At 43.4% G+C, this 25,237-nt stretch overlaps 8 protein-coding genes across 8 annotated transcripts; 5 read left to right on the top strand and 3 right to left on the bottom strand.

Moving 5' to 3' along the window:
- Window positions 1–27: 27 nt before the first annotated feature.
- Window positions 28–1,832, top strand: O0I10_001638 (uncharacterized protein; the record flags this gene model as incomplete). Its single annotated transcript, XM_058481730.1, has 9 exons — window positions 28–83; window positions 142–193; window positions 273–319; window positions 381–484; window positions 538–629; window positions 694–1,078; window positions 1,138–1,236; window positions 1,312–1,569; window positions 1,636–1,832. The coding sequence occupies 9 exons, from the start codon at window positions 28–30 to the stop codon at window positions 1,830–1,832; spliced, it is 1,290 nt and encodes a 429-aa protein (XP_058347587.1).
- Window positions 1,833–2,557: 725 nt separating this feature from the next.
- On the top strand, window positions 2,558–5,120 carry O0I10_001637 (uncharacterized protein; the record flags this gene model as incomplete). Its single annotated transcript, XM_058481729.1, has 14 exons — window positions 2,558–2,769; window positions 2,849–2,926; window positions 3,000–3,025; window positions 3,115–3,218; window positions 3,284–3,337; window positions 3,395–3,525; window positions 3,583–3,634; window positions 3,711–3,757; window positions 3,814–3,917; window positions 3,980–4,071; window positions 4,135–4,519; window positions 4,587–4,685; window positions 4,747–5,004; window positions 5,071–5,120. The coding sequence occupies 14 exons, from the start codon at window positions 2,558–2,560 to the stop codon at window positions 5,118–5,120; spliced, it is 1,692 nt and encodes a 563-aa protein (XP_058347586.1).
- A 5,080-nt stretch (window positions 5,121–10,200) lies between these two features.
- O0I10_001636 (uncharacterized protein) lies at window positions 10,201–12,872 on the top strand (the record flags this gene model as incomplete). Its single annotated transcript, XM_058481728.1, has 15 exons — window positions 10,201–10,424; window positions 10,505–10,582; window positions 10,669–10,694; window positions 10,750–10,853; window positions 10,955–11,008; window positions 11,085–11,096; window positions 11,172–11,227; window positions 11,289–11,340; window positions 11,408–11,454; window positions 11,545–11,648; window positions 11,709–11,800; window positions 11,861–12,245; window positions 12,296–12,394; window positions 12,452–12,709; window positions 12,775–12,872. The coding sequence occupies 15 exons, from the start codon at window positions 10,201–10,203 to the stop codon at window positions 12,870–12,872; spliced, it is 1,689 nt and encodes a 562-aa protein (XP_058347585.1).
- A 769-nt stretch (window positions 12,873–13,641) lies between these two features.
- Window positions 13,642–15,366, bottom strand: O0I10_001635 (uncharacterized protein; the record flags this gene model as incomplete). The annotated part of the gene is made up of 2 exons (XM_058481727.1): window positions 13,642–15,056; window positions 15,165–15,366. The coding sequence occupies 2 exons, from the start codon at window positions 15,364–15,366 to the stop codon at window positions 13,642–13,644; spliced, it is 1,617 nt and encodes a 538-aa protein (XP_058347584.1).
- A 1,778-nt stretch (window positions 15,367–17,144) lies between these two features.
- O0I10_001634 (uncharacterized protein) lies at window positions 17,145–19,708 on the bottom strand (the record flags this gene model as incomplete). Its single annotated transcript, XM_058481726.1, has 13 exons — window positions 17,145–17,464; window positions 17,526–17,628; window positions 17,729–17,791; window positions 17,889–17,989; window positions 18,049–18,126; window positions 18,187–18,267; window positions 18,322–18,561; window positions 18,622–18,751; window positions 18,812–18,947; window positions 19,003–19,211; window positions 19,282–19,369; window positions 19,426–19,558; window positions 19,621–19,708. The coding sequence occupies 13 exons, from the start codon at window positions 19,706–19,708 to the stop codon at window positions 17,145–17,147; spliced, it is 1,770 nt and encodes a 589-aa protein (XP_058347583.1).
- Window positions 19,709–20,805: 1,097 nt separating this feature from the next.
- O0I10_001633 (uncharacterized protein) lies at window positions 20,806–21,577 on the bottom strand (the record flags this gene model as incomplete). Its single annotated transcript, XM_058481725.1, has 3 exons — window positions 20,806–21,016; window positions 21,079–21,088; window positions 21,457–21,577. The coding sequence occupies 3 exons, from the start codon at window positions 21,575–21,577 to the stop codon at window positions 20,806–20,808; spliced, it is 342 nt and encodes a 113-aa protein (XP_058347582.1).
- Window positions 21,578–22,006: 429 nt separating this feature from the next.
- On the top strand, window positions 22,007–23,106 carry O0I10_001632 (uncharacterized protein; the record flags this gene model as incomplete). The annotated part of the gene is made up of 6 exons (XM_058481724.1): window positions 22,007–22,087; window positions 22,153–22,278; window positions 22,336–22,427; window positions 22,505–22,713; window positions 22,779–22,995; window positions 23,085–23,106. 6 exons carry the CDS (start codon window positions 22,007–22,009, stop codon window positions 23,104–23,106), a joined length of 747 nt encoding a protein of 248 aa, XP_058347581.1.
- Window positions 23,107–23,328: 222 nt separating this feature from the next.
- O0I10_001631 (uncharacterized protein) lies at window positions 23,329–24,924 on the top strand (the record flags this gene model as incomplete). The annotated part of the gene is made up of 1 exon (XM_058481723.1): window positions 23,329–24,924. The coding sequence occupies one exon, from the start codon at window positions 23,329–23,331 to the stop codon at window positions 24,922–24,924; it is 1,596 nt and encodes a 531-aa protein (XP_058347580.1).
- Window positions 24,925–25,237: the final 313 nt, after the last annotated feature.

Raw genomic sequence — 25,237 nt, 5'->3', positions numbered from 1 at the left:
TTGGACTCAAATCGGCAATCATCCAAGATGTACATTATTGTGGCAGACATTGTGCCACTGGATAAACGTGCCAGCTATGAAGGGTAAAAAATGAGGTATCACTTGCATTTGGGATTTCTTGTGTTAACATCTATAGCATAGGCTCATTCAAGCTTGCTTTACCTTTGCTACAGTATGCGGTCCTTTTGTTGGTGTAAGCTTTCTGATACTATAATACCTCCAAAGTAGGATGGACAAAAACTCAACAAGAATCATTGTGTGGTTCATTGTAGGGCACATTGACCGACCACGTGAGCTGGCGAGGGATTTTCTTTGTCATGTAAGTACAAAGACACCTGCCTATGCCTTTGTCAAACCATTCACTCATATATGACAATTAGAATTCCTCTCGGTGTCATAGGGATGATCATTATTGCGCTCTTCCTTCATTTGCCAGTTGAAAAACAAGATCTCCGAAACAAGCTTAAACGCATTGACTATGCAGGTACGTGCACTAAATGGTATCATCTTATTTACGATATGACTTTTTCTACATAGGGATTCTAATGGTTATGGGAGCTACGGTTCTTTTCATGCTGGCCATGAGCTTTATCAGTCAAGGATATCCATGGGAGTCTCCTTTCATTATTGTAAGTGGACCTACAAGGGACGGCATGGTGAGGGAGTGTTGTTTTCCATTAATGCGCGCCATAGGCTCCGGTGGTATCCGCCACCGTCCTTGTTGCTTTACTGATCTATGTCGAAACCAAAGTTGCCATTGAACCATTGCTGCCTCCTCGATTGTTCACCAATGTCCCTGTCGTGTGTTTCAACATTTACAACCTGTCATGGGGCATCGCCTACACCGCTTTCATGTACTACGTCCCAACCTACTTTCAAGTTGTTTTTGGCGATTCGGCAATGCAATCAGGGATGCGACTCATACCTCTTGACGTGTGTTCCATGATAGTGGCGTTCGCTGTAGGGTGGTACATTACACTGAAAGGAGGCTATCGACTACCGCTCTCTGGTGGCATGGCGTTGTACGTTATTTGCTTTGGTTTGTTCTTTTTGTTTGATGCCAACACAAGCTGGGCAGGTAAGTGACCAAAGTGTACACCATCCGATACCAATGTCTAATTGGGTGGGGCGTTACAGAGATACAAGGAATCATGGTCATTGGAGGTGTTGGAACGGGAGGCATTGTTGGATCCAGTGCTATTGCACTTCAAGCTGCCGTTGAAGAAAGGGATATCGGTAAGGGTGGAGGGGATAGGATGGATATGCATTGTTTTACCCCATATTTGTCGCTCATTTCCGACATTGCAACAGCTGTGGCCTCAGGATTGCTTGCATATACGTTCATGTTGGGTGGAGGACTTGGCGCTGCTTTGGCATTTGCTCTCATCAACTTGTACCTTCAAAACAACCTTCCTCGAATGATTCCACCTGAATACGCTGACCGCATTTTCGAATACCCCGGCTTTGTTCGTGATGGCCTTCCTTCACAGTACTTTGATGCAGCCATAGCGGTCTACAATGACGCCTACAAGCGATTATGGTACTTGATGGTGATATTTTCTGGTATAGGTACGTTGCAAGTGGGAGGGCACGAGAATGCACATCCTTGAGTAACTCTGTTCATCCTACATACAGCATTCGTGAGCTCGCTTTTTATAAAGCAGTTCTCATTGATCCGGGTTGACAGCGATGATACCATACATGAAGAAGGCAACGATAGGCAAAGTCACAATGTCTCAGAGCCCAACAAGAACCCAAATAGGTCACCCACGTCAATATCGGGCCAATACCAAAGCCTGGCAACGGATCAGCAGCTGTTACGTAGTTATTAAGAGGGTAGCTGTTATGCACAAGTAGAGCGTGCGTGTCACATGCATATACATAAATGTGATATTTGACACTGGATATAAGATGGTAAGGGGCAGGGCTTCTGAATGCAGAGAATTAGGGTGTCGTAAAAGTTATTTGAGGCAGGAGAAGATCATAACAAATGAGTTTGCGAAGCTGTGCTTACCCCCTATGTATTTGTTCAAGTGGCGTACATGCATAGAAGCCTTCAACGACGAAGTGCAATATTCCAAGTGTTTCTAGACGCTTAAAAATTTACATACCTTGGATGGCCACGTTTAATGTGCTGAACCTACCATCTACTGCAAGGATGATTTTCATTTTCAATGCCTTGTAAGTGATAGCAAAGCCTTGGAGACATGTTGACAACTATACAAAGGATTCCAAACACCACCTTGTAATCCCATCAAACGCAAAGGGCTTCTCCAATGGTTACCACCAGCAAAAGAAACAGCAACCATAACTTGCGGCAAACATGCCATATTGTATGCTATTCAATACAAGCTGATGTTCGTGACAAGAGAGCTTTATCGTCGTAGGATACAGTAATACGATACATGCACCTACTAGCCATATGTTTATACACAACGTCGGTATCTTTGATCGCGCATAAAAGCGCCTTTCAGCCCCACATTTCTCTTCTTTTCTCCTTCTCTTATAATATAAAGTGTATGTACACGATTGTACAATGGCTATCATGATCCAAGATATGGCGACAAAACAATCGAATCCACCTCCGCCAATCGGTGATGCTTTGAGAGACAACGCAAGCAGTGTTGCCGTTACCATGGATAGTGATCGAATAGCTGCTGATGAAGATGTGGCTAAAGTTGCTACTGCTACGAATACAAATCCACGATGGAAATGGTACCTGATCTTTTTTGGTTTGCAGCTGTCACTATTTTCCACAGGATTAGAGTTGTGAGTATACGCGTATGGATCCGCTTGAAGGCGTTAACAAGCATACAATACGAACTCATTATCTTTGTTTGCATCCCAGCACTGTTGTATCCACAGCTCTCCCTAAAATTGGATCAGAATTGGACGCCATATCCATCTCATCTTGGGTGGTCACCATGTAAGGATCGAATGGATAACATAAAACACAACGAGAGACATCCATTCATTGCTAACATGCATGTGCTGCATAGCTATATCGTCACTCAAAACGCCTTCCGTAACGTATACACCCTTTTTCTATGCGGGCAAAGACCCTGAAAACTGAGGAATGGTTGTGCTGTTGGCTGCTGTCTATGGCTCATGTAGAACCCATATGGGCCAAACTATCAGATATCTTCGGTCGCAAATGTATCTTTCTTGGTGCACTTTCTTTCTTTCTAATATGTTCTGCATTGTGTGGTGTATCACAGGTTGCGTACAATTGCAAGCATTATTGACATTTATTATTGAGCTGACAGCTGTTGCACATCTCTAGTCTATGACATGGTTGATTACAGCACGTGCCTTTCAAGGCATCGGTGTTGCAGCCGTAGGTGCATCACACGTTGTTTTAACGCGACCATCACGACTCAACATGTCCTATTAGATATATCCCTTGGTATGTCATATGGGGCAAATTAGATGCAAACGAATGATAAGCTCAATACAGCAACCATGCAAGACCTACATTATTGTAGCTGATATCGTGCCACTAGACAAACGTGCAAGCTATGAAGGGTAAAAATAAGGTACCTATTGCACCTAAGACTTCATGTGCTGATATGTATTGTACAGGCTCATCCATGGTTGTTTTACCTTTGCTACCATCTGTGGCCCTTTTATTGGCGTATGTCTTGCTGATACTATTGTTGGTGCAAAAGTAGAATGCACAAAAACTCAAATGATTACGTGACTCATTGTAGGGCACATTGACCGATCACGTGAGCTGGCGAGGCATCTTCTTTGTCATGTAAGTAGAAGGGTTAACCCTACATGCGTTCGGGAAATCATTCATGTAGCAATCAGAATCCCTTCCGGTGTCATAGGAATGATAATTATTGCGCTTTTCCTTCATCTGCCCATCGAAAAGGAGAATCTCAGCACCAAGCTTCAACGCATTGATTATACAGGTACGTACGACAAATCCACTATACGTCATCATCCTAATTACGATATGACTTTTTCTACATAGGTATTCTCCTTGTTATGGGTGCTACGGTTCTTTTCATGTTGGCCATGAGCTTTATCACTCAAGGGTATCCATGGAAGTCTCCGCTCATTATTGTAAGTGAAATAAGGATGTCAATCATTGTGATAGAGATGTTTGACGTTGGCGACATATACTAGGCTCCGCTGGCATCTACTCCCCTATTAGTTGCTTTGTTGATCTTTGTCGAGAACAAAGTTGCCATCGAGCCATTGCTGCCTCCCCGATTATTCATCAAGCTCCCTGTTGTATGTCTGAGCATTTGCAATTTATCATACGGCTTAATGTATATCGCAGCTGTGTATCACGCACCCACGTATTTTCAAATCGTACATGCGGATTCTTCTATGATTTCAGGCGTACGACTGATACCGCTCTATGTATGCTTTATGATAGCAACGTTTGTGGTGGGATGGTTCATCACATTAAGAGGATACTATCGCCCGCCACTCTCTGGTGGATTCGTATTGCATGGCATCGGCTTTGGTTTGTTCATCTTATTTGACGCCAACACAAGCTGGGCAGGTAAGATTTAATTTTATGGATGCATTACTGTATTTGATACTAACATTCAACCGGATGTATGATATAGAGATTTTCGGTGCTATGTTGATTGGAGGCATTGGTATGGGTGGCATTGCCGGATCCAGTGCTGTTGCTATTCAGGCTTCCGTTGAAGAAAGAGATATTGGTAAGGACGACATTCATCGTTTCTACTAGGTACTTGCTTCTCATAACCAGCACTTTGTTAGCTGTGGTATCAGGGTTGCTTAGTTACACATTTATGTTGGGCGGAGGGATTGGCGTTGCGTTAGCATTTGCTCTCATCAACTTGTACCTCCAAAACAACCTTCCACGAATGATACCACCAGAGTACGCAAAACGCATTTTCGATAATCCCACATTTATCCGCGATGGCCTACCTTCAGCTTACTTTGATGCAGCCATAATGGTATACAATGACGCGTACAAAAGGCTCTGGTATTTGATGGTGGTATTTTCAGGTATAGGTACGTTGTAAATGGGAGGACCTGAGAGTATCACTCCTTGAGTGACGTTGCTCACCTTACATATAGCATTTATGAGCTCGCTTTTTGTCAAGCAGTACTCGTTGAAAAAGGGTTGATACCAATCATAATATACATGGAGAAATTGGAGCCAGGGATATCAAGATTCTAATGACCCACAGGAACAGTAATAATGATAATAATAGTAGTACAAAATGATAGGCAACTTTACTATACTTGATGATGATTTGATATATTCACATGTATTATCTATCATAATGATGATGATGGGTGAGGATGGTGTGTGCGTGTAAGGTGAGTGAACGGGCTCAGTGTGGCCCCAGGGAGGATTGTCAGCTCACTGGGGGAATTTATGCGCTCCACGACTTGGAGACAACGCTTCTCTTCTTTTTCTCCCACCTTTCCTTATTCCATTCACGACATCTCGATCAAGGTAATGTATTATAAAAGAGTGCTCTTGTTGGCTGTGAGGTGTTAATGTCGTTCTGAACTTGCATTATCAGGGAGTGAGTGTGTCCAAATGCTGAGGAATAGAGCGTGGTTGGTGGTTGGTTGTTGCCATGGCGATATCGTTGCTTCCTCTTGTTCGTTGCTATTCCTGCTCTACGCTTGGTGTCAACAGGTACATTGAAAGTCCAATGCTCCAGCCGAACTGGTTCCATTGACGTGTTAGCTTGTATAGAGGGCAAGTTTGGTTTCAAGACGTTGGCTGGTTTGGCGTTCTGTTTCGGCTCAACTACACTACACCATGGTTTTCGGTTTCCAGTAACCAACAACAACGGGTCTTTGTGTATATGGAAAAGGCAAGTACAATGAAACAAACATTGAAAAGGGCGTTTATTGTGCGTGTGTGCTAATAATGAATTGAATAGGTTTCTTTGGTCAGGCAATGCAACTTGGGGGCATCATCATCATCTCTTTGGGTTCAAGTCCCAGCCTATATCAAGTGGCCGCTGCGTCGCTCTGCACTAGCCAAGTGTGCTGGAAAAGCTTCTTGGAACGCGTCCAGGGCTCTATAGGCCTGCGTTGAGGTCGACGACGATGGTTTTTGGAAGAGCATGGTCACCGTGTTGAGGTAAAAGGGGATTTGCAACAGCCTGTGAATGTGTTGAACCAACACGCTCTTCTCGTGATAGGCTCGTTCTTTCCCTTGAGGATTTCTTTTCATGAGGTGAGAAATGATTGGAAGGATTGGGGATCATTCTTTCTTTGGAGAGGATGAATGAGAACAACTATGAGCCTGGACTCTACGTAAGTGATGTCCTTCCTTGCCATGGATCGAACTGGCCTTGCGTGATTCGTGCAGTGCTTTCTCAAGAACAAGGGATCGCCCGAAGTTGCTCGGATGGTGGTGATTTGGTTTGTGAATTCCTTCTGATTTGCTTTCTTCCTTGGAGAGGATCGCCTAACGCTATACCAAATCGCCATCATTCCCGGTATCAGATGGTCTAATTTGGCTGCTTTCTTATTTGTAGAGACGACGATTACGATGATTACCACATTCACAACAATGACGATTACGATGATCACCCCATCTACAACAATGACAATGATGACGACAACGAGATACAAAAAGAAGCCTGCAAGATCCCATTCTTTTCAATTTGTGTATTTTTGGATGTTGGTGTGACGGATGAAATTGACGACTGGTGACGAGTACGAGTAGGAATGATGCCGGAGGACGACTACGACGATGGTGGTGGCAATGTACAGTAGCAAGATAGCTAGATGAAGTAAAGCATTGTTTATTTATTACACGCTTGTTGGAGGTTGCTAGCTTGTGGATTACATACTATTGCTTCGAAGATGGAATAATAAAGGTAGTCCGGTTATCGGTCATGCAAGAAGTACATGGCTTTTGTGATACAATAAGGAGGTGTGGGAAGTGGGATGAGCTTGAGAAGAGAAAAAGTGAAGTGATCCCTCCATTGAGTTTCAGGATGAGTGACTCATTCAATATGTATATGTATCTTTTTACATATACAAATTGGTTTATGCAGCTCGACTTTCTTCTACATGCAAATGTGACACATACCTTGACACACCTTCGTTACTGGATGCTGTTTACTTACGTACCTTCACAAAAGGCAACCATGATCATCATGCATTTGTGCAGAAACCTGTCAACGACGTGTCTGTGTAACCACCACGTGCCGTTTCACTCAGCTCTTCATCTTTCGGTTAATGCAGCCGACACCATCCACTAGGAAAAAGCAACTCCATCACGCTTATAGCATCACGGTTACAAATATAAAGGTGCCTGTATCTCCAAACTTTACAATGAAACGTGGGGTTTTTATTGGAGCAATGTGCTCGGCTTGGCCAACAGCACCTTGTGTGAAAGTTTCACGTTCAATGTCGCAAACAGCCCAAAAAATATTTTTGGTCGTCGTCGTCGAAGAGAAGCCCATCCCCAGATCCAGTTTGGCTGGTAGCGACAGGAAATCTGGGATTGCGTGCTTGATCGTGAAACGTGTACCCAAGGTGCTGTTATTGCCGAGCACATTGCTCTAATAAAAACCCCACGTTTCATTGTAAAGTTTGGAGATACAGGCACCTTTATGTTTGTAACCGTGATGCTATATGAGAAGTGGCCTTTGTTCATTGTCAAGTAGCTAGACCTTGGAGAGCTGTACATGCAGAAGGACCTCTAGCAATACGTAACTGAACGAAGTACAATGTTGTTCGACTGTTGGCGTCAAAGAGAGATGACATTTACTTAGATTACAAGTACGTCGATGGCCAATCATGGTTCGTGGCACCAAGAACAGCTCGGATCAACCCCACGAATCATGGAAATGAGACACCGCCGAGCAGGAGCATCGTTCATGCAGTGGATCTCGCAACAATGATGATTGGATAAGAGTGGCCGTTAGCTAGCAATGACGTCGTAGGATGATCCGCAAAGTAATTATACATTGACCCTTTCGTTCATGCAAACGTAGCTGTGCCGCCAAATACGATCCTCGTGTCTTTGGCTCAAGCGGTCAGAAGCATTTACATTAAACAAAGACCACTCTTCATATAGCATCACGCTTACAAACGTAAAGGTGCCTGTATCTCCAAACTTTACAATGAAACGTGGGGTCTTTGATAGAACAATGTGCTCGGCTTGGCCAACAGCACCTTGGGTGTAAGTTTCACGATCAAGCTTGCCAATCCAGATTTCGCAATGTCGCCACCAGCCAAACTGGATCCGGGGGTCGACCTCTTCGACGACGACGACCAAAAAAATATTTTTTGGGCTAGTTGCGACATTGAACGTGAAACTTTCACACAAGGTGCAGTTGGCCAAGCCGAGCCCATTGCTCTAATAAAAGCCCCATGTTTCATTGTAAAGTTCGGAGATACAGGCACCTTTACGTTTGTAAGCGTGATGCTATATGAGAAGTGGTCTCTGTTTGATGTAAAGTAGCTAGACCCTGACAGAGCAAAAGATGCAGAGGGTCGTGTTGTGTAACTTGAGTCAGTCAGCATAGGCGATGCATGATTCTTGTACACTATTTAGGAGTAGTTCCAAATGCCAGCTAATTACCCAGTCCTCCCATCCTCCATTGTTGCCCAATCCAATGGATGTGAACGATTGTTTTGTTCCAGCCCATCATGCCCATCATTCTAGTTTCTTGATCCGAGTGGATCTGGTTGAGTTACGCTCAAACACAGAAGTATCATCCAATTTCACAACAATCATTTTGCAAAGTTATTTGTAAACTGCCAGCTAATAGCCCGTTCATCCCATTCAACTTTGTTGCCCAATCCAATGCATACGAACGATTGTCCTGCTCCAGCCCATCATTTCCATCATTGAACTTTCTTGATCCGAGGGGATTTGACTGAAAAACGCTCAAACAAAGAAGTGTCATCCAACGTAAGAAAAATCTGGTTAATTTCCAGCTCTTCCACTCGCTGCTGCTTGCCTCTTTCTCCCATTCTCAACTGTTGACCCATTCAAGTGCAACTACCACCAGTGAACAATTGTCCTGTTTCAACCCATCATGTCAATCCTACAGCTGTCTTGATCCGATTGCTTTTGACTGAATGGCAAGTCCATGGCGTGTACACAGCCATCCCATTCTACTACGACACACGAGGCTCTTGACACTTCACCATCTCTTGTACAATCCTCGACCACAATCAAACGTAACAGCATCCATTCCAGCAGCTTCGCTGCATTGTCTCAAGCAGCATTCTTTCCTTGCAGCAACTTGGCTTACAGCCCTCCTTCACGTGGACAGCAGATAGCCCTTGTATAGAAGCAGCTTTATTTACGTGTAGCAACTTGCCTTTCAATACAAACGACTTCCTATGATGGATATGGATATGGATATTGGTTTGGTCCATGGGATGGAAGGGATCAGGTGTATACAATGCGTGGAAAGAGTGCATCTTTGTCAACAAGACCTTGATGGTATCATCGTGAACGATCTGTGCATTCAATTATCGTACTTTACACGCGATTTTCATGGCAGCTATGTGCATCCTATCAACCATATGCAATCCTCATCACCATCCAACTGCATTTTACCGCATTATGCATATGATTGGTCACCATGCATCAAGGACCACCTCACATCCATCCATTCACCTTTGCAAATGCACGCCCAAAGGATAGCAACTTACCATATCGATCCATCCCCTATCACAGCAATACATTTTACCTCTCAATCTGTCTCCTATGTATGAATGATGTTGGATTAAAGGGGTTACTTTAACGAGTAAGAGATTGTGTTGCCAACCATCTCTAAGTTTTTATAATGTAAGAGACCTTCCTCCTTGCTGAGTAGGGCCTCGTCGTGTGTGGGCACTTCATGCATTGTAGATTAGAATAATCTAAATGTTGTGATAAAGAAAAAAAGAGAGGAAGAAAGGGCCTGATTGATTCATTGTGTCTTGAACAAAGACTGTATTCGATAATGTCACTCACCTCCCTTTTCAATAACGCCGTAACACACGTTCTTCTTTTGTTCATTTAGCGAGAAGGCATGGCCATTTAACAGGTCGCATTGTTATCGTGGAAAATGAAGGCGCAGAAGGTGGAGACCAAGCCTTACCATATACACAAGCGTATATGCAAGGATATGCAAGAGAAGCCCTAAGGGCCAAAATCATGCATATCAACAGTCGTCTATAGGTCGATGCATTTCTCCTTTCTTTTTTCTCCACCATCACAATACACGAATGCAGAAATCATCTAAAGCGCTCTCTAGCGAGCATAAAGAATACGATAACAGCAGCGGCAGCATCAATGACAATGAAATCATTGTAACGACTGAAGAAGACAATGACCACCATACCATAGCGGACGACAACAACTGCTCTATCCATCCTCCTCTACCGAGGTGGAGGTGGTATGTGATATTCATCGGCCTTCAGCTGGCTTTGTTGTCATTTGCATTGGAGTAGTAAGTAGCTCCTCACCAGCGAGTGCATCGATAACGAAGGTTAGACTCATGATTCTTTTCCTTTCTTCGCTCACCTATAGCTCAATTATAACAACGGCCATCCCACGAATAGCATCTGATTTTAACGCCATGCTAATCTCGTCCTGGGTGGCAAGCAGGTATATGCGGCATCATTAAACCATCTCCTTGCCATGGCTTAGTCATATCCATGCTAATGGGATTCTTTGTTTCCTCGTCTATATAGTTTCTTGGTTGCTCAGAATGCCTTTCGTAATGTACAATGTTGTTCCTATTACGCACAAGCTGCTTACCAAACGTTGTGTAGAACCCATTTGGGCAAAATTATCTGACATCTTTGGTCGTAAATGTATCTTTCTCATTGTCCTTGGCGTATTTACCATAGGTTCCATACTCTGTGGTGTTGCTCAGGTAGGGTAATCATGGAGAAAGGGCTATGCTACGTGGCGCCGATCAATGATTTCTTACATACTATTGCATAAAACCCCTTGCTGGAACATGCATACACCTAGTCCATGATCAACCTTATTATAATGCGTGCTCTCCAAGGCATAGGTGCTTCCGGGGTAGGGAACAGCGAAGATTTTCGTTTCATTTGTTTTAGATCGTATGAACCATAACAAGCTTTTCATTGGTATGTAGATTCTTCCGCTTGTAAGTTATAATGATAGCCTATGAAAAAAGCGCTTTCATGTGGGTATGGAGGTTGATAAATCACATCACTTGAAGGTATACACTGTACTGGGTGACATTGTACCATTGGAGCGACGAGCGAATTACCTAGGGTAAAGATAATACAGCATGATCCCTTTCGATAATTGCTAATGGCATGTATTCATCTTTTAGATTCCTGGATATGTGTTTTTCGATTGCAATCATTACTGGTCCATTTGTCGGGGTAAGTAAGCGAATAATGCATCAACGCACTTTGACAAGGAATAATACCAAGCAACCTCTACCACAAGGGTGCATTGACAGATCACGTAAGCTGGCGTGGCATTTTCTTTGTAAAGTAAGAGAGCTTGTAAATATAATCCAGCGTGCATTGATTCAATGATCAATGCGATCTTGGTAATACTACTAATAAAGCTTCATGAACCAGCATTCCGACTGTAGTTACGTCGATGGTGATTATAGCAACCCTTTTGAATATACCGACCAAAAAGCAAAACTTCAAGGCAAAAATCATGCGTATCGATTATGCTGGTACACATTATTCATATTTATTGTAATACAAAGGACGTTTATTGAATGAGTTGTTCAAAGGCATCCTGCTTGCAATGACTGCAACGACGTTATTTATGTTGTCCATGAGTTTTGCAGCTCAAGGTTACCCGTGGGATTCCACAATTACCATTGTAAGTTTGCGCCATCCAACAGCAACTGATTTTGGCATATATGTACTAAAGTTGAACAAGGTCCCTCTTGTATTGTCATGTGCATTGGTGGCTCCATTGGCTTTTGTAGAGAGAAAAGTAGCCGTTGAACCATTGTTCCCTGCAAGGGTGTTCAACAACCGAAGCATCATCTTTTTGACTATCTATAACGCCGGATGGGGTATAACATTCATTACATTTATATACTACGTCCCCACTTATTTTCAAGTTGTACGAGGTGATTCTGCAATGTCATCAGGCATTCGACTGATACCTCATGAAGTGGCCGCTTGTACAGCAGCATTCATTTCGACCTGGTTTATATCACGCACAGGGCATTATCGTGCATCACTCTCTTTTGGCGTTGCTTTGATGGCTATTCTTAGTGGACTCTTTCTTACGTTTGATATTAACACCAGCTGGGCAGGTAAGTAGTCATCGACTGCAACGACCCTATCTCACACAAATTCTCACCAGAGGTCATGGGTGTTGTTGCTGTTGGTGGTCTTGGAGTGGGGTGCGTTACTCAAGCCTCCATGATTGCTATTCAAGCATCTGCCAGCAAAGATGATCTTGGTATGATACGTGATTTACTTGTATCGTGTCCTTCTTAATAACCAACATCCTATGAAGCTGTCGCATCAAGTCTAAGGCCCTACATGAGCAATTTAGGTGGTGGTATTGGTATCGCTGTGGCGTCGATGCTAATCAACCGGTCCCTGAAAAGCGATCTTCCTCAAACTATCCCCCTTGAATATGTCCAACATGTTATTGAGCTTCCTACCTTCATTTACGATGGACTACCTGAGCAATACGTAGAACCTGTGATCCGTGCTTACAATGATGCTTTCAAAAATCTCTGGTACATGATGACGGCAGCTGCAATCATACGTAAGTTTATTGGGAATGATACTGTTAAGAGCTTGGGAGGTATAAACAACATTGCTACGTTATAGAATTTATAAGCGCATTGTGCATCAAGCAATACTCCTTACACGGTGAATCTGACAAGCAACATGAAAAAGAAACCATAGCAACGTCAAACGAGCCATAAAATTACATCCTAAGAAGTTCCTCGATGATAATAGTGATGGATCATGCACATTGTTGGGTGTGGATACTGTACTTCATGTGATCACTACATTGGATAGAACCAAAAAAGCAGAGTTACCAAAAGAGAAAAATCAAAGGCTTGATGATGGGAATCATCCCAGATTTGGAAGGAGGCAAACATTGAAGCTCACCATGGATTAAACAATCGCCTGATTTTATGAGCAATGACAGCTGACCTTATTCTTGTTCCCTGATCTATGATCATCATTGAGCGTTGATGATAAAAAGTGGTGCCATTTACAATCACAATAGAGCCGTATCCACAACATGGTGGTTTCCATGGCAACAAGTGCTGTAGTATAGACGGCACAATAAATAAAGAAGTATGATCCATGCAAAGCTATTTATCAAAGAAAAGGCAGACTGGGGGGTTTTGTTGTGGTTGGATTCAGAACACGCCAAATCTCTTTCTTTATGTAAGTGTTATGTAATAAGTATAAGATGTAGTATAGATGATTGTGTGTGTGAGCAGGGACGGGAAGCATATATAGTGTGTGTGTTGTGTGTGTGTGTGAGAGATGTGTACGACTACTCATATAAGAATGCTGGTGGGGTGGGGTGAAGAAGCATATCTGCATCATGGATAAAGTATATACGAATGGAGGAAAGAAGTGATAAATAATAAAAAGAAGGAAAGGCTATTGACAAGGAAGAAAAATAAAAGAAATGTGAGGAGTGTAGTAGTGTAGTATATATGAAAGACGAGGAACTTAGTATTCCAAGAGCATGCCCTCGGGTCCATTCCAAACACTGATAATGACGGCAGTGGTGAGAATCATGGCAAATCGGCACCATCGCCAAACAGCTCTGAAGAAGATGAAGACGGCACGACGTACACGACCCACAAAAGTCTTTGGTGCATGCTTCACTCTTTCAACCACGGCAAAGGACGTGTTGGGATCTGGATACAAATCACGAGCGGGAAAGATATCAAAGTCCATGTCCTCGCCTTCAACGTCGTATTCGATAAGATCAAGGCATTTGTCATTTTCATCCTCAAGCTTGCTGATAAAGCTGAGAGCTTCATCAAGGACATGACTATCGATACCACTGACTTTGGCAAGAACGGATTCGAGAGCATTGCGTTCCATGGACATGGTGGATGAAATAGCCTCGTCATCATTGACATCATATCCCTCCTTCAAAGGTGACGTCTTGATACTTGTACCAAACGATGTGACTGATGCAGCTGCTGACAATGCGGATGGAAGGTATTCAACATGTCGCTTGAGCCATTCGGATTCAAGTTCACCAAGCAAAGTATGGCGGATCCCTTGGTTGCTAGGGCTTACACTTGCACCACCACACACACTGGGTGCAGGCGTTGAATGAACGCTGACGCCACGATCCTTCAGCTTTTGTAATACGGTACGATGTTCCTCAACACTCGCATTCAGTTCAGCGATATGGCGGAATTGTCGCTCGTAAGCTTCTTGCAAAGTTTCATAATCCTTTTGGGTGAATTGGAATTGCTCAAATTGATGCTTGAGTTGGCTAAGATCACGTAACGTTTCAGCAAGCTTGGATTCCAACTGGGCTTTGGATGACAAGACAGTGTTGTTCTCCACTTGCAATTCATCAATCTTGGTCAAGAGATCATCCATGATTTGTTGTTGTTCTTGATCCTCTTCTGGTAAGCGACGTTGTTCCTTGAGACGATCCATTCGACGTTGTCGTTCATTCATCTCCTCCAATTCCTGTATTTTGGTGCTGGCAATCTCCAAGTTGCTCTTGAGAGCATCGATTTCAGATTCCAATTTGCGTGTGTGCTTTTGATTGTTCTTGTCAGCCGTCTCTTTTTCAGCCATCACCGTTTCCAATCGTTTGGCCAATTCCACATTTTTACGTTCAAGGACTTCAATCATGGCTTCACGTGTACGATGCGAGGGTACAAAGCGCATTTCATCATCATCATCGTCATCATCGTATTCCTCACTATCTTCTTGTTGTAGCTGATGATCGTCGTCATTGTCGGGATATTGTTGGGTGGCAAGTGACGAAGACGGTGTTGGAAGCGGAGCAGTGCATGATCGCTGAGTCTGTTGCAGGAGATCCTCGTAACTTGTCTTTAAACGGATATTGTTCTCCAAGAGAGATTTGCCAATTTCAGCTGCCAACATTAAATCTAAAAAGGGGAACAAGGAGAGAGAGAGCGAGAAAGCAAGAGAGAGAATAAGTCATCATTTTCACATGAAAGGCGCATGTTGCCTGAAAAAGGATAATGGTTACTTGCCTTTCTCCTTATCTTTAAGAGCAGAATAGGCATTCTTCAGCATAGGAATCAATTCATTGCTCGACTTTTCAGCCATCCATGATACTGAGGACATGAAAGAAGTTGTCGACAAGGAAGGTGAAGGAGGACCACCACCGGCACCGGAAGTTTGAAATGGCGACGAAGTCTTCAGGTCCAAATGAGGTGGGTTCAAATGGGACATCATTGTGCACACTGAAATGGGGTATCAGGCAAGTAGGGTAAGGTAGAGAAAAGAAATGAGAAAGGGGGGAAGAGAGAGAGAGAGAAAAGAGAGAGGGGGAATAAGTAAAAAGTGCGTGTGTGTGTGTGTGTGTACGTGAAGAAAGAAGAACGGTAGGTTTTGTGAAATAGAAAAGGGTCAAAGAAATAGTGTGCGCACGTCACTGTGAACCCGCTGATACCTTGTGCATGCGCGCTTTCTCTCTCTCTTCCTTTTTCTATATGCATCAGCTGTCCTTCCCATCACATGATGATGAGTTCACCATATGAAAATATCCCATTCTGCACACCCACCCGCACACCCACCACCCAACATGCAGCCACACATACACATACACAAAAATAGGAGTCCATTTTTTCATTGCACACACGTTTATTGCATACATTCATCTCTACATTAACTCCACGCTTGTCCGCTACTTTTGGAAGCCTGCATTTACCTAAATGGCATCAAAATCCATGGTTAGATCAATATCCAATGCAACACTGCATGCAGCTAACAAGGACAACCCGAGCATTTTCTTATGTGTGTGCTCTTGCATCATCAGATAGGGGCGAAAATTAGATCAACATGACGAGGGTAGTAAGTCCTCTTTCAGTTGAACTATGCTTTAACAAACATCATCATGTGAAAGCAATTTTGTTTTGGGCCCTTGATTATTGCTGCATGCAAATTAAAGCCAAATGTATATCTTTACCTTATTCTAAACAAACGACATAGTGGACCACAAGGAAAAGAAGAACGTGTTCTTTCGAAAGCCCACGCGTCCCCTCTTTTATAACTGCTGCCTTTAGGGCGGTTGTCTAAGCGGGTCAGAAAAAAATTTTCACTTGGATACGTAAGATACTACTTGCTGCCCGTCCTTTCGGAACGAGAATCGTTTCCACCTCGTGGTACAATTGTATGTGCGTCACCTTGCACGACATTCATCACAACATCTCTCTCCTCCATCCCCGCCGAATGCATAAGCAACAGCTCCTTGGACTTTCCATAAACGACTTTTGCCCGTTGTCACTTGCGCCCATCATCAATCACAGACATGAAGATCTATTTTTGTTCCCAAAGCAACATCTTGTTCCTGTCAAGAAGACATTAGGACATAAAGGGGGCGGAAATTGCATATGACATTCAAGGTGTCCCGTTCCACTAGTTTAGCATTTACATGTATAGCTGGTCAAAGTTACAAAAAGCCTACATGTTTTCCTCTACTCATTATCGAGTGGCTGATGATCCATCTTGGTAATTACAGGCTTTATTTAAGGGGATGGATGACGTGAGCGTGATAACTAAAGTGCATAGATGTGTAATACCATCATTCAACTTGGGGATAAAAAGAACTTGCTGTAGCTATGAATGAGATCGGTGGGCCCTTTTTAGTACTAGAATGTTGCTAGTCGACGAGCATCGCACATGTAGGCATATGTTGTTCTGATCTGGGACCACCTACAACCGAATTCACAAGACGAATACATTGGGGTTTAGTAGATAAGGCGATCCAAAGCTGATGATGTCAAGTGGTTATTTAGAGGTATTCATGCACACTTTATTGCTAATGGTGAAGAGAATATACACATCTTCTAGCTTCTAGACGTTCTATCCAATCATCATTCGTTGATGCATAGTCAATGCAACCTTTGGCGTTCTCGTGCATAATTGTACATCCTTTCAAATTCCCATTTCTTTGTTGTTGTATATAAACAAGGATCAACCATGTGCATAGAGAAGGATAAAGTAGACTTTTAATCATCCATTTCATCAGCAAGTAATGCAAATGCACCGCCTTGGGTAATGTTAATCTTTCCCCCTTGGTCTCCTTGTTCGATATCGCTGTCATCCGAATCATCCGAGCCATTTGATTGTTCTTCTTGGGCAGCGATAGCTAGCTGTTTTTGCTCCTCCACACGAAGTTTCTCATACGTTGACGTCTCAAAAAATCCAGGGGGTTTAAATGACATCAGTATACGCCCATCCGTTGTAAGTCGTAGGATGGTGTTGGCTGCACGATATACATCAGGACGCGCTGCTTTGGCGGTATAGAACCCACGCTGAATAGCATAAGCTATGTTGAATAACATCTTAATACAAAGCAACCTCAATTGGCCCATTCCACTTTCACATACCTTCAAGAATCGTCCACGCAGACCATCGGAAAGTAGACACTTGATCGACATCATCCACGGGGGGTATCAACGCCAAGATCTTTTCAACAGGGACCCGCTCAGCCTAATTACAAGCATTTCTTATTAATCATGCAATCAATGACATAGGAATTCGTCACACCCAGACGATGATTTCATCTATACTAAAAAGAAAAAACACTCACCAGGTACTGCACCACGCTATAAGGCTCCTGAACTTGTGCAATTGGGTACATGCCTGAAAGAATCTATGATAATGATGATGATTATCAATCACATGCTAATGCATTTGTGGCGTCTCGTTGTCCCTTAACCCCCTTGTTCCCATCCAAATAATATACAAACCTGTAGGGCCCGAGGCAGCAAGGTCGGGAACACTAATCCGGGTGAATCGCACAATCGGACGTTATCAGTCAGGTGGATGGTTTGGAAATGCTTCGTATGGCCTATATAAACATAAACACGTGAATAAATGTTGGGAAAGACTTGATCCCCATAGATTTACCTGGTGTGCGACTGGCACTGACCACCGTCTTTTGCATAATGCTATTGATCAAACTGCTCTTGCCCACATTTGGATGACCTGTAAAAGTAGAAAGTGTTGGTTCCAGACTTTTGAACAATGATGACCAATACTACTTACCAACCAATCCCAACGTAATATAATCCCTGTGCGGTGTCGCTTGTTGACTTGAGATATCCAAAACGCGACTGAATTCGTCATCTATAACAAAATGTAAGTAGGTAGTAGCTTGACAAACGCGTTTCCTTTACATACCAAGACCAACCATGCTCCCAGTATCACTTTCATCATCCCAATTCTCTTCGTTATCTTCGTCATCCCCTTCTTCTTCTTCCTCCTCCTTGGTATTGTCATAGCGATCAATCAATGCTTGCCAATCCACAGGTACTGATTTGTTGTCCAATTCAAGCTTGCTGCACGTGCGAAGAATGTTGGCAATGCCTTGTGCGTGATAGTACCATTTTCGGGGTCGTTTGGCGCGCTGCTTCAACACATCTTGAATCATCAAAGATTGTTAACAACTTGCTTTTGCAATCTTGATTTTGATAAACTTACATGTAGACGTATCATCGATCAACTTTTCATCTCGAGGATAGCAGCTGAATGTGGTGACATGTAGCTCTGGAAATTCTTGCTCAAAGTACTTTCTCCACGCAAATACTGTAAACTCGGAAACGAGATCGACCTAAAGATGTCGCAAGAGATAAGCATGATAGGTATGATAGCTTGATCTTTTTCTGCTTACCTTGTTGAAAACACCAACAATCTTGCGTTTCAATTCCTTTGTAACATAGTTGTATAACGCCCTTGGGAAATGAAGAAGGGGGTGCCGGATATCCATCACCACGATAACAATGTCGCTGATCTCGAGAACACGCCATCTAGATTTATAAAAGAGTTAATAACGGATGATGATATAAAGTTATATACACTCACAGCTGACGCCAAACTTCAAGGTTCCTTTCAAACCAGCTCAATGATGATTGCTGCCCCTCATATCGTTCGTATATCCCTGATACCCATTGCTGAAAGTATTCGTTCTCTCGTTTCTCAAGCTGTTCCTTGGACATATTGTAATCCCATGGTGGTCGTTTGGGAAAATCCATTGAATCAGGAAAAGCATCCACGCCAATCTCAAGGGCGGTCTACAACAACAACAAAGAAAGCATCAATGATCCATCCTCTTTGTAATAGGCACTATACCTCTTTTGTTACCTTGGGCAGTTTTTTCAATGGCTTCATGCTTTCCAGACGAGCACGCTCGATGGTCTCGCTTGATAGCTTTTCGAATGAAGACACCAGTCTATTGCATCAAATCAGATACTGTGTGCATGAATCATGTGGATAGGGACCACTTACTTGCGAGAACTACCCGTGTGTTTCCTATCAAAGGTGGGTGCAGCTTCACGGGCTGGTACAAATGCTTGCAAGACATTGGGCTCATCGTGTTGTTGCTCTTCATTGGCAGGATGGGGTTCATGGGCAGCACGATCTAGTTGACCATTGTTATGCATTCGAACAAGAGTTGCTGATCGCATGCACACGCATACGCACCTTGACGCGCCGCTTTACGGGCCTTACGAGCTTGCAGTTGAGCCTTCTTTGCTTTTCCACTGAATGGTTTCTTTCGATGGCCTGTCATGCTGGAAGAAAGGGTAAAACGGGAGATCGGAACAAGGTTGCCGGTTGGATAAAGAACACAATGACACCCACCCCCCTCAGTCGCCGTCGAGTTGAACAAAATTCATGCGTCAAAATGATTGGGTCCTTTATACTGCTTTTTCTTTCACTTTCTTCAACCATGTTCAATGACTTGCCTTTCAGATCCATACTTTTGACCCAAAGGACGCCTCCAAGAAGATCGATGGTGCTGCTTCCATTGCACACAACCATGCAGTTTGCTTCAATTAAGGACGTATTGGTATTAGCCCAAACGCCTTAGTCACTTGATCGTAGCAGAACAAAGATAGACAAGTTGATAATAGATGATCCTATGAGTAGCTAGGCACTTGCTTGACACGTTTATCTGATCACCAAATAAACGAAACATTTTGAATGCTTCTATGTAATGATTTCACTCCTTCGTCATGGCGAATACACATACACAATGAATATTTATAATGAAATGATGATCATGAAGGGATAACTAGATGCTAGAATTTATACATTTAATAGACTTCTTGGCTGAGGACAAAGTCGTGAAGGGCCATCCCTGCCAAATCATCGGTACCATAGGATTTCCTTATGCCATGCCGAATTAGCCTCGAAATCCCGAAAGCCCTTCACACTGAATGGTTTGGCTACGATCGAAGGCTCCAAACCTGCCAAAAGATCGGTATAGGGCGAAAGAATCGTACTGTCGTTTAACGTTGTATGTGTATGATGTTGTGAAGCTGCTGCTGAAACAAGTGGCGTTGTTGTTGCCACAATTGGACTAAGATGCTTCGATCCATGAATAAAGTCCAGCCATAGGAGCGGCTCCTCGTGCAAGGTTGCATACAAGAAGCATCACTTGCATATTGCTCTTGTAATGATTGTGGTGTACGGCTTCGTCGTCGGCATTAGTGATCCGATCAAATGATAAAGGTCTCCAAAGTGGACCGGCGTCAGTATCGAATGATCCTTACATGTGAGTGAATTTGCACATGAGCCCGTTTTCCTCCGCAACCTCTTGGAACTCTCCTTTGGATGCTGTTACTATATGCCAAAGACCGGCTATAACGGTTTGTGTAAGAAGAGCTATGTTGATTTTGACATGGATGAGATCAATACCTTGGCTTCTTCGTTGCGCTTCTTATCAGTGTGTTTGTCATGGTTCGGGAATGAATAATACATCCTTGAGACGAAGTCCTTTGTGACCACTGTTGGCATGTGCTGATACATGGCTGGAGCTGATTGCACATGGATAATGAATCGTATGAACTCGGCCTCGGGCATGTCAAGCTTTGCACTATGATAGATTAATGTACATTAGAACCCTTGATGAATGTAGTAAACAGCATGCATTCTTACCAGTTGCAGGCTATGCATATGAACTGCATAACTTGATTAGGACCAATGGCCGGTAACGTAGCATTACAATGGTCTGAGCTGGCATGTACTTATGTCACCTACAAAGGAGTCCCAAATTTTCCATCAGATTGAGAGGGTGCCTTTTGCCTACAAATATACCTATCACAAAGGGTCCATCATGGAACACAGCCAAATGCCGCGCCATTAGGCTGCATGATAGATTGAATTGATAAAGTGGTCAAGCACCATTGAATACTGAGTTGAAGTGGTGGAAAAGTAAGTTGATAAATTTGTAGGTGACATGAGTATGCTCTCATTCACGTCACTTTCTTCTTGGTCCATGGCGCCCATTAACATCATCATCCAAGGTGTCTACACCATCATTGTTTGTATTGATTGCACGAGGCTCGATATCCACAAGCAAATCAGATAGCGGTACACCTGGTCCCTCAGCTTCAAGGACTCTAATGGGTTGGTCATTGGTGTTGTCATTCGACATGAGGACATGGGGTCGAAGGTGGTGGGAGATGACAACACTGAATTGCTGGGCCTTGCTGGTTGGAAAGGAGGATTCCCTTTGTTCTTGGATGACGAGCTTTATGTCCCTTTGAACGTCGCGTATACTCAATAGTGCAGAAGTGAAAATAAAAGATGCCGACTTTTATAAAACGCGTTGTGCCTGTCCTTACGCATTTCATGCAACAACTATCTCCCTTCCCTATTGGCAGTTACTATCCCCCTTTCTCATTGGCCAGAGCTTTACTATTAGCATTTATTATTCATCGTAGTTACTATTCTTCGATTCTATTGGCTTGAGAAGCTCCACTCACGCTATCCGTACCTTCGCACGAACGCGTTTTCTTTCTTATTCGGAAAACGAAAGAACGTACCCTTTTTACTGCTTTTTCTTTCACTTTCTTCAACCATCATGTCCACTGACTTGCCTTTCAAGATCCATACTTTTGACCCCAAGGACGCCTCCAAGAAGATCGATGGCGCTGCTATCATTGTAAAGAAGCACAAACTTTACTTTTAAAGGCCATGTCATGATAACTAAGATGCGTATGTGGCTAGGTACTCCAAGAATGGTGGGGTGTTAATGATACGATCCTAAATCACGCCCAACGTATTGCCAACAACACTGGTGCTCGTACCGTTGTTCCTGACTTGTACAAGGGAAAGATTGGTTTGACAGCCGAGGTAAGTACAATAGTCATTCGATGCATGCATACCCACTAAGCTCGTATGTGACGTTAGGAAGCAAGCCATTTGATGTCGAACCTTGACTGGAAGGTTGCCATGAACGAGCTTGAAACGCTTGCCAACCATTTGAAATCAGAAGGTTACACGTAAGTTTTGCTTTTGGTACTAAGTAGAAAGAGCTGGGGGACATGGGACGCTGAAACTGTATTTTGTGTTTACATAGCAAACTTGGTGCTATTGGATTCTGCATGGGCGGTGGTCTTTCTTTGGCTTTGGCTACACAACTCGACAACCCACCTCTTAAGGCCGCTGTGTCATGCTATGGTACTCCTCCCGCTGACTTTGACGTATCCAAGATCACAAGCGCTACCGCTGTTCAAGGCCATTTTGGTGGCAAGGACGCTATGGCTGGTTTCAGTGATCCTGCTGCAGGTAAAAAAAATCAACTAACGGCACCAAAAGATGTCGACCCTTTTGATTAACCAGCCTTATCATAGCTGATGCACTTGAAAACAACCTCAAGGGTGCCTCTGATGTGATCATTTACCGTTATCCTGATCAAGGCCATGCTTTCCTCAATGACGATGATTGGAGTATTGAAAAGCGCAAGGAATTGGGCTTTGTTGATAAGGACATTGAACCTCGCTCGGCCGAACAAGCTGTTCGTGATGAAGCCTGGAGTAGAATCTATGCCTATTTCATCAAGCATCTTGCGTAAGTCTTCATTTTACGCATGAACAATAAAGGAAATGAATCACATTTGTATATTGACATGATGAGCATCTCTCTCTTTTTATTTGCAGTGCCTCAAATCCTCATTTGTAGAGACAACACTCCTCCAAATTCATCTAATATAGCACAATAACACTCCCTTTCTATCTATCCATGGTAGCTAGTAGTATCGTCATCATGACGCAGGGCCTACAAATAAAAAGTGGGTATGCGACTCAGAAATCAAGTCTGAAGATTGATTGTGGTTGCCGTCCCTGGTATGCTTACACCCGATAATAACAGTTGCCTTCTTTTCCAACCACCAAAGGCCACGCCATGAGCCGCACAGCACATTCTTCGCCTGATTCAGAACACACCAAAGATCCGGGAGCGAACAAGTGGATCGATTATGCCACACGCCAAAGCCAAGAAAACGAGCCGAGATTACAAGCTTCACCATCGTCGTCCTTGCCGCCACCACGACTATCGGAATCGCGCTCATTCAGCCATGAACAACAATATCGGCCGTTTCTCGATGGCAACAAGGGTTGCCATGTTATGAACGACAAGAGCAATAGCACGACGACACGACAACCAAGTTATCAACCCAATTTATGCCATGCGAATATCGTCAAACCACGCGAGTTATCCGATCACCCACTCTGTTTTTGCGGCAAAATAGCGAGTGAAAGAAAGGCAAAGAAGGAAGGGGATATTACAGTATACGAGTGTGGATACAATCAGCATCAAGGATTGACTAGCAGCATTGTTATATGCACTTTTCATATGCACAAAGGACCATGGCTAAAGTATCAATGGCGAATGAGGAAGGAACGACCCGTGTTTCAAGACGACGACGACCTTTCATCATGTGACATGTTCAACTATACTTTTTGCGTCCTGTTTCAAGCACACAACACTTTCCCTTTGCGTCCATTACGTACGCCTCTTTGCTATTGCAATGTGCCAGCTGAAGTATACAGCTGCGTGGAAATGGATCATCGCTATTTTGCTGGATGCCATACAGACTTGAAGTGCCTTTGGACTTTGCCTGCTGAAGACATTCGTGTGCTTCGTATCCCTTGGATCAACAATCAACTATCTCAACCTTCCTTGGTAGCCACTGAAGAAGATGCACTAATTTATACAAAGAAGGGATCCCCTGTGATGCGTGCTGGTGGTGATCTCAACTTGCTACCAACAACCGGTGGTGGTGCCGATATTCTCAGGTTACTCCAAAAGACCAAAGTCTCTTCAGGTGATGACAATGACAACAAGGAGCCACCTTTCAATGGTGAGAATGATATTCTCAAGTTGCTTCAAGAAACCAAGCTTTCTCCCGACAACCCCTCGCTTAGTGCTGATGATAGTGACAGTAAGAATGATGACGTCGGTCACACAACACACAACAACGATAACGATGACAACAACAACAGCATCACCACCAACACAACAACATCGCCCAATATGGCATCCATGTCACCAGGTGGCACAACCAGCTACGTTGAGAGCAACTCTGGATTGGAAGGATTACGACGCCGATTGGAGCAACTTCAAAAAAAAGTACAACGAGTGAGAATGGAGAATCAGCGTTATCGAGATCAATGTTCTGATACCGCAGCGAGTGAAAGTGACAATGACACCATGACATTGACGCACGTGCCTTGCCGGACAAATGAAACGGTAAAAGCCGCCGACTTGCATGACAGCCCACCTACCCCACACATGGCTGACGACCTTCCTCAAGAGGAAGACCTGGGAATTAATGCAGATCAACAATCATCATTGACAACAAATATCGAGAAACAACATCGCACAATGCTCCTTCAGAGTTTAATGCTACCTTTGGACATGGCTGATGAAAATATACTTGGTCATACTACTCAGCAAATGAAGAGTGATACCGAAGCAAAAAAAGGAGATGGACAATAATAGGTAGCATATCAGATTCATAATCCGCGCATCGTTATCATCACCTATTTCCAATCCAGCAATGTATAAAAGAGATACCCCCATTCATGTACCCAATGTTGCAATAAAACAATGAATAGCATTCTATTTAGTGAGTGAAACAAACTGCGTGTCGGATGACCTGGACGACGATTGAAAAAAAAATAATGGCGGGCCGACGATAGAGGAGTTTTGAGATTCTCCATGGAAACCATCACAACAACAACAACAGAGTTTTTTGTATAAGCTTATCTTGTGTGTCCCAATGTGTTTCAAGACAAGGGGAATTGGGGTT

Source organism: Lichtheimia ornata (assembly GCF_029851405.1).
Source record: "Lichtheimia ornata isolate CBS 291.66 chromosome Unknown scaffold00004, whole genome shotgun sequence".
NCBI lineage: Eukaryota > Fungi > Mucoromycota > Mucoromycetes > Mucorales > Lichtheimiaceae > Lichtheimia > Lichtheimia ornata.
This window is presented reverse-complemented; position numbering and strand designations above follow the sequence as displayed.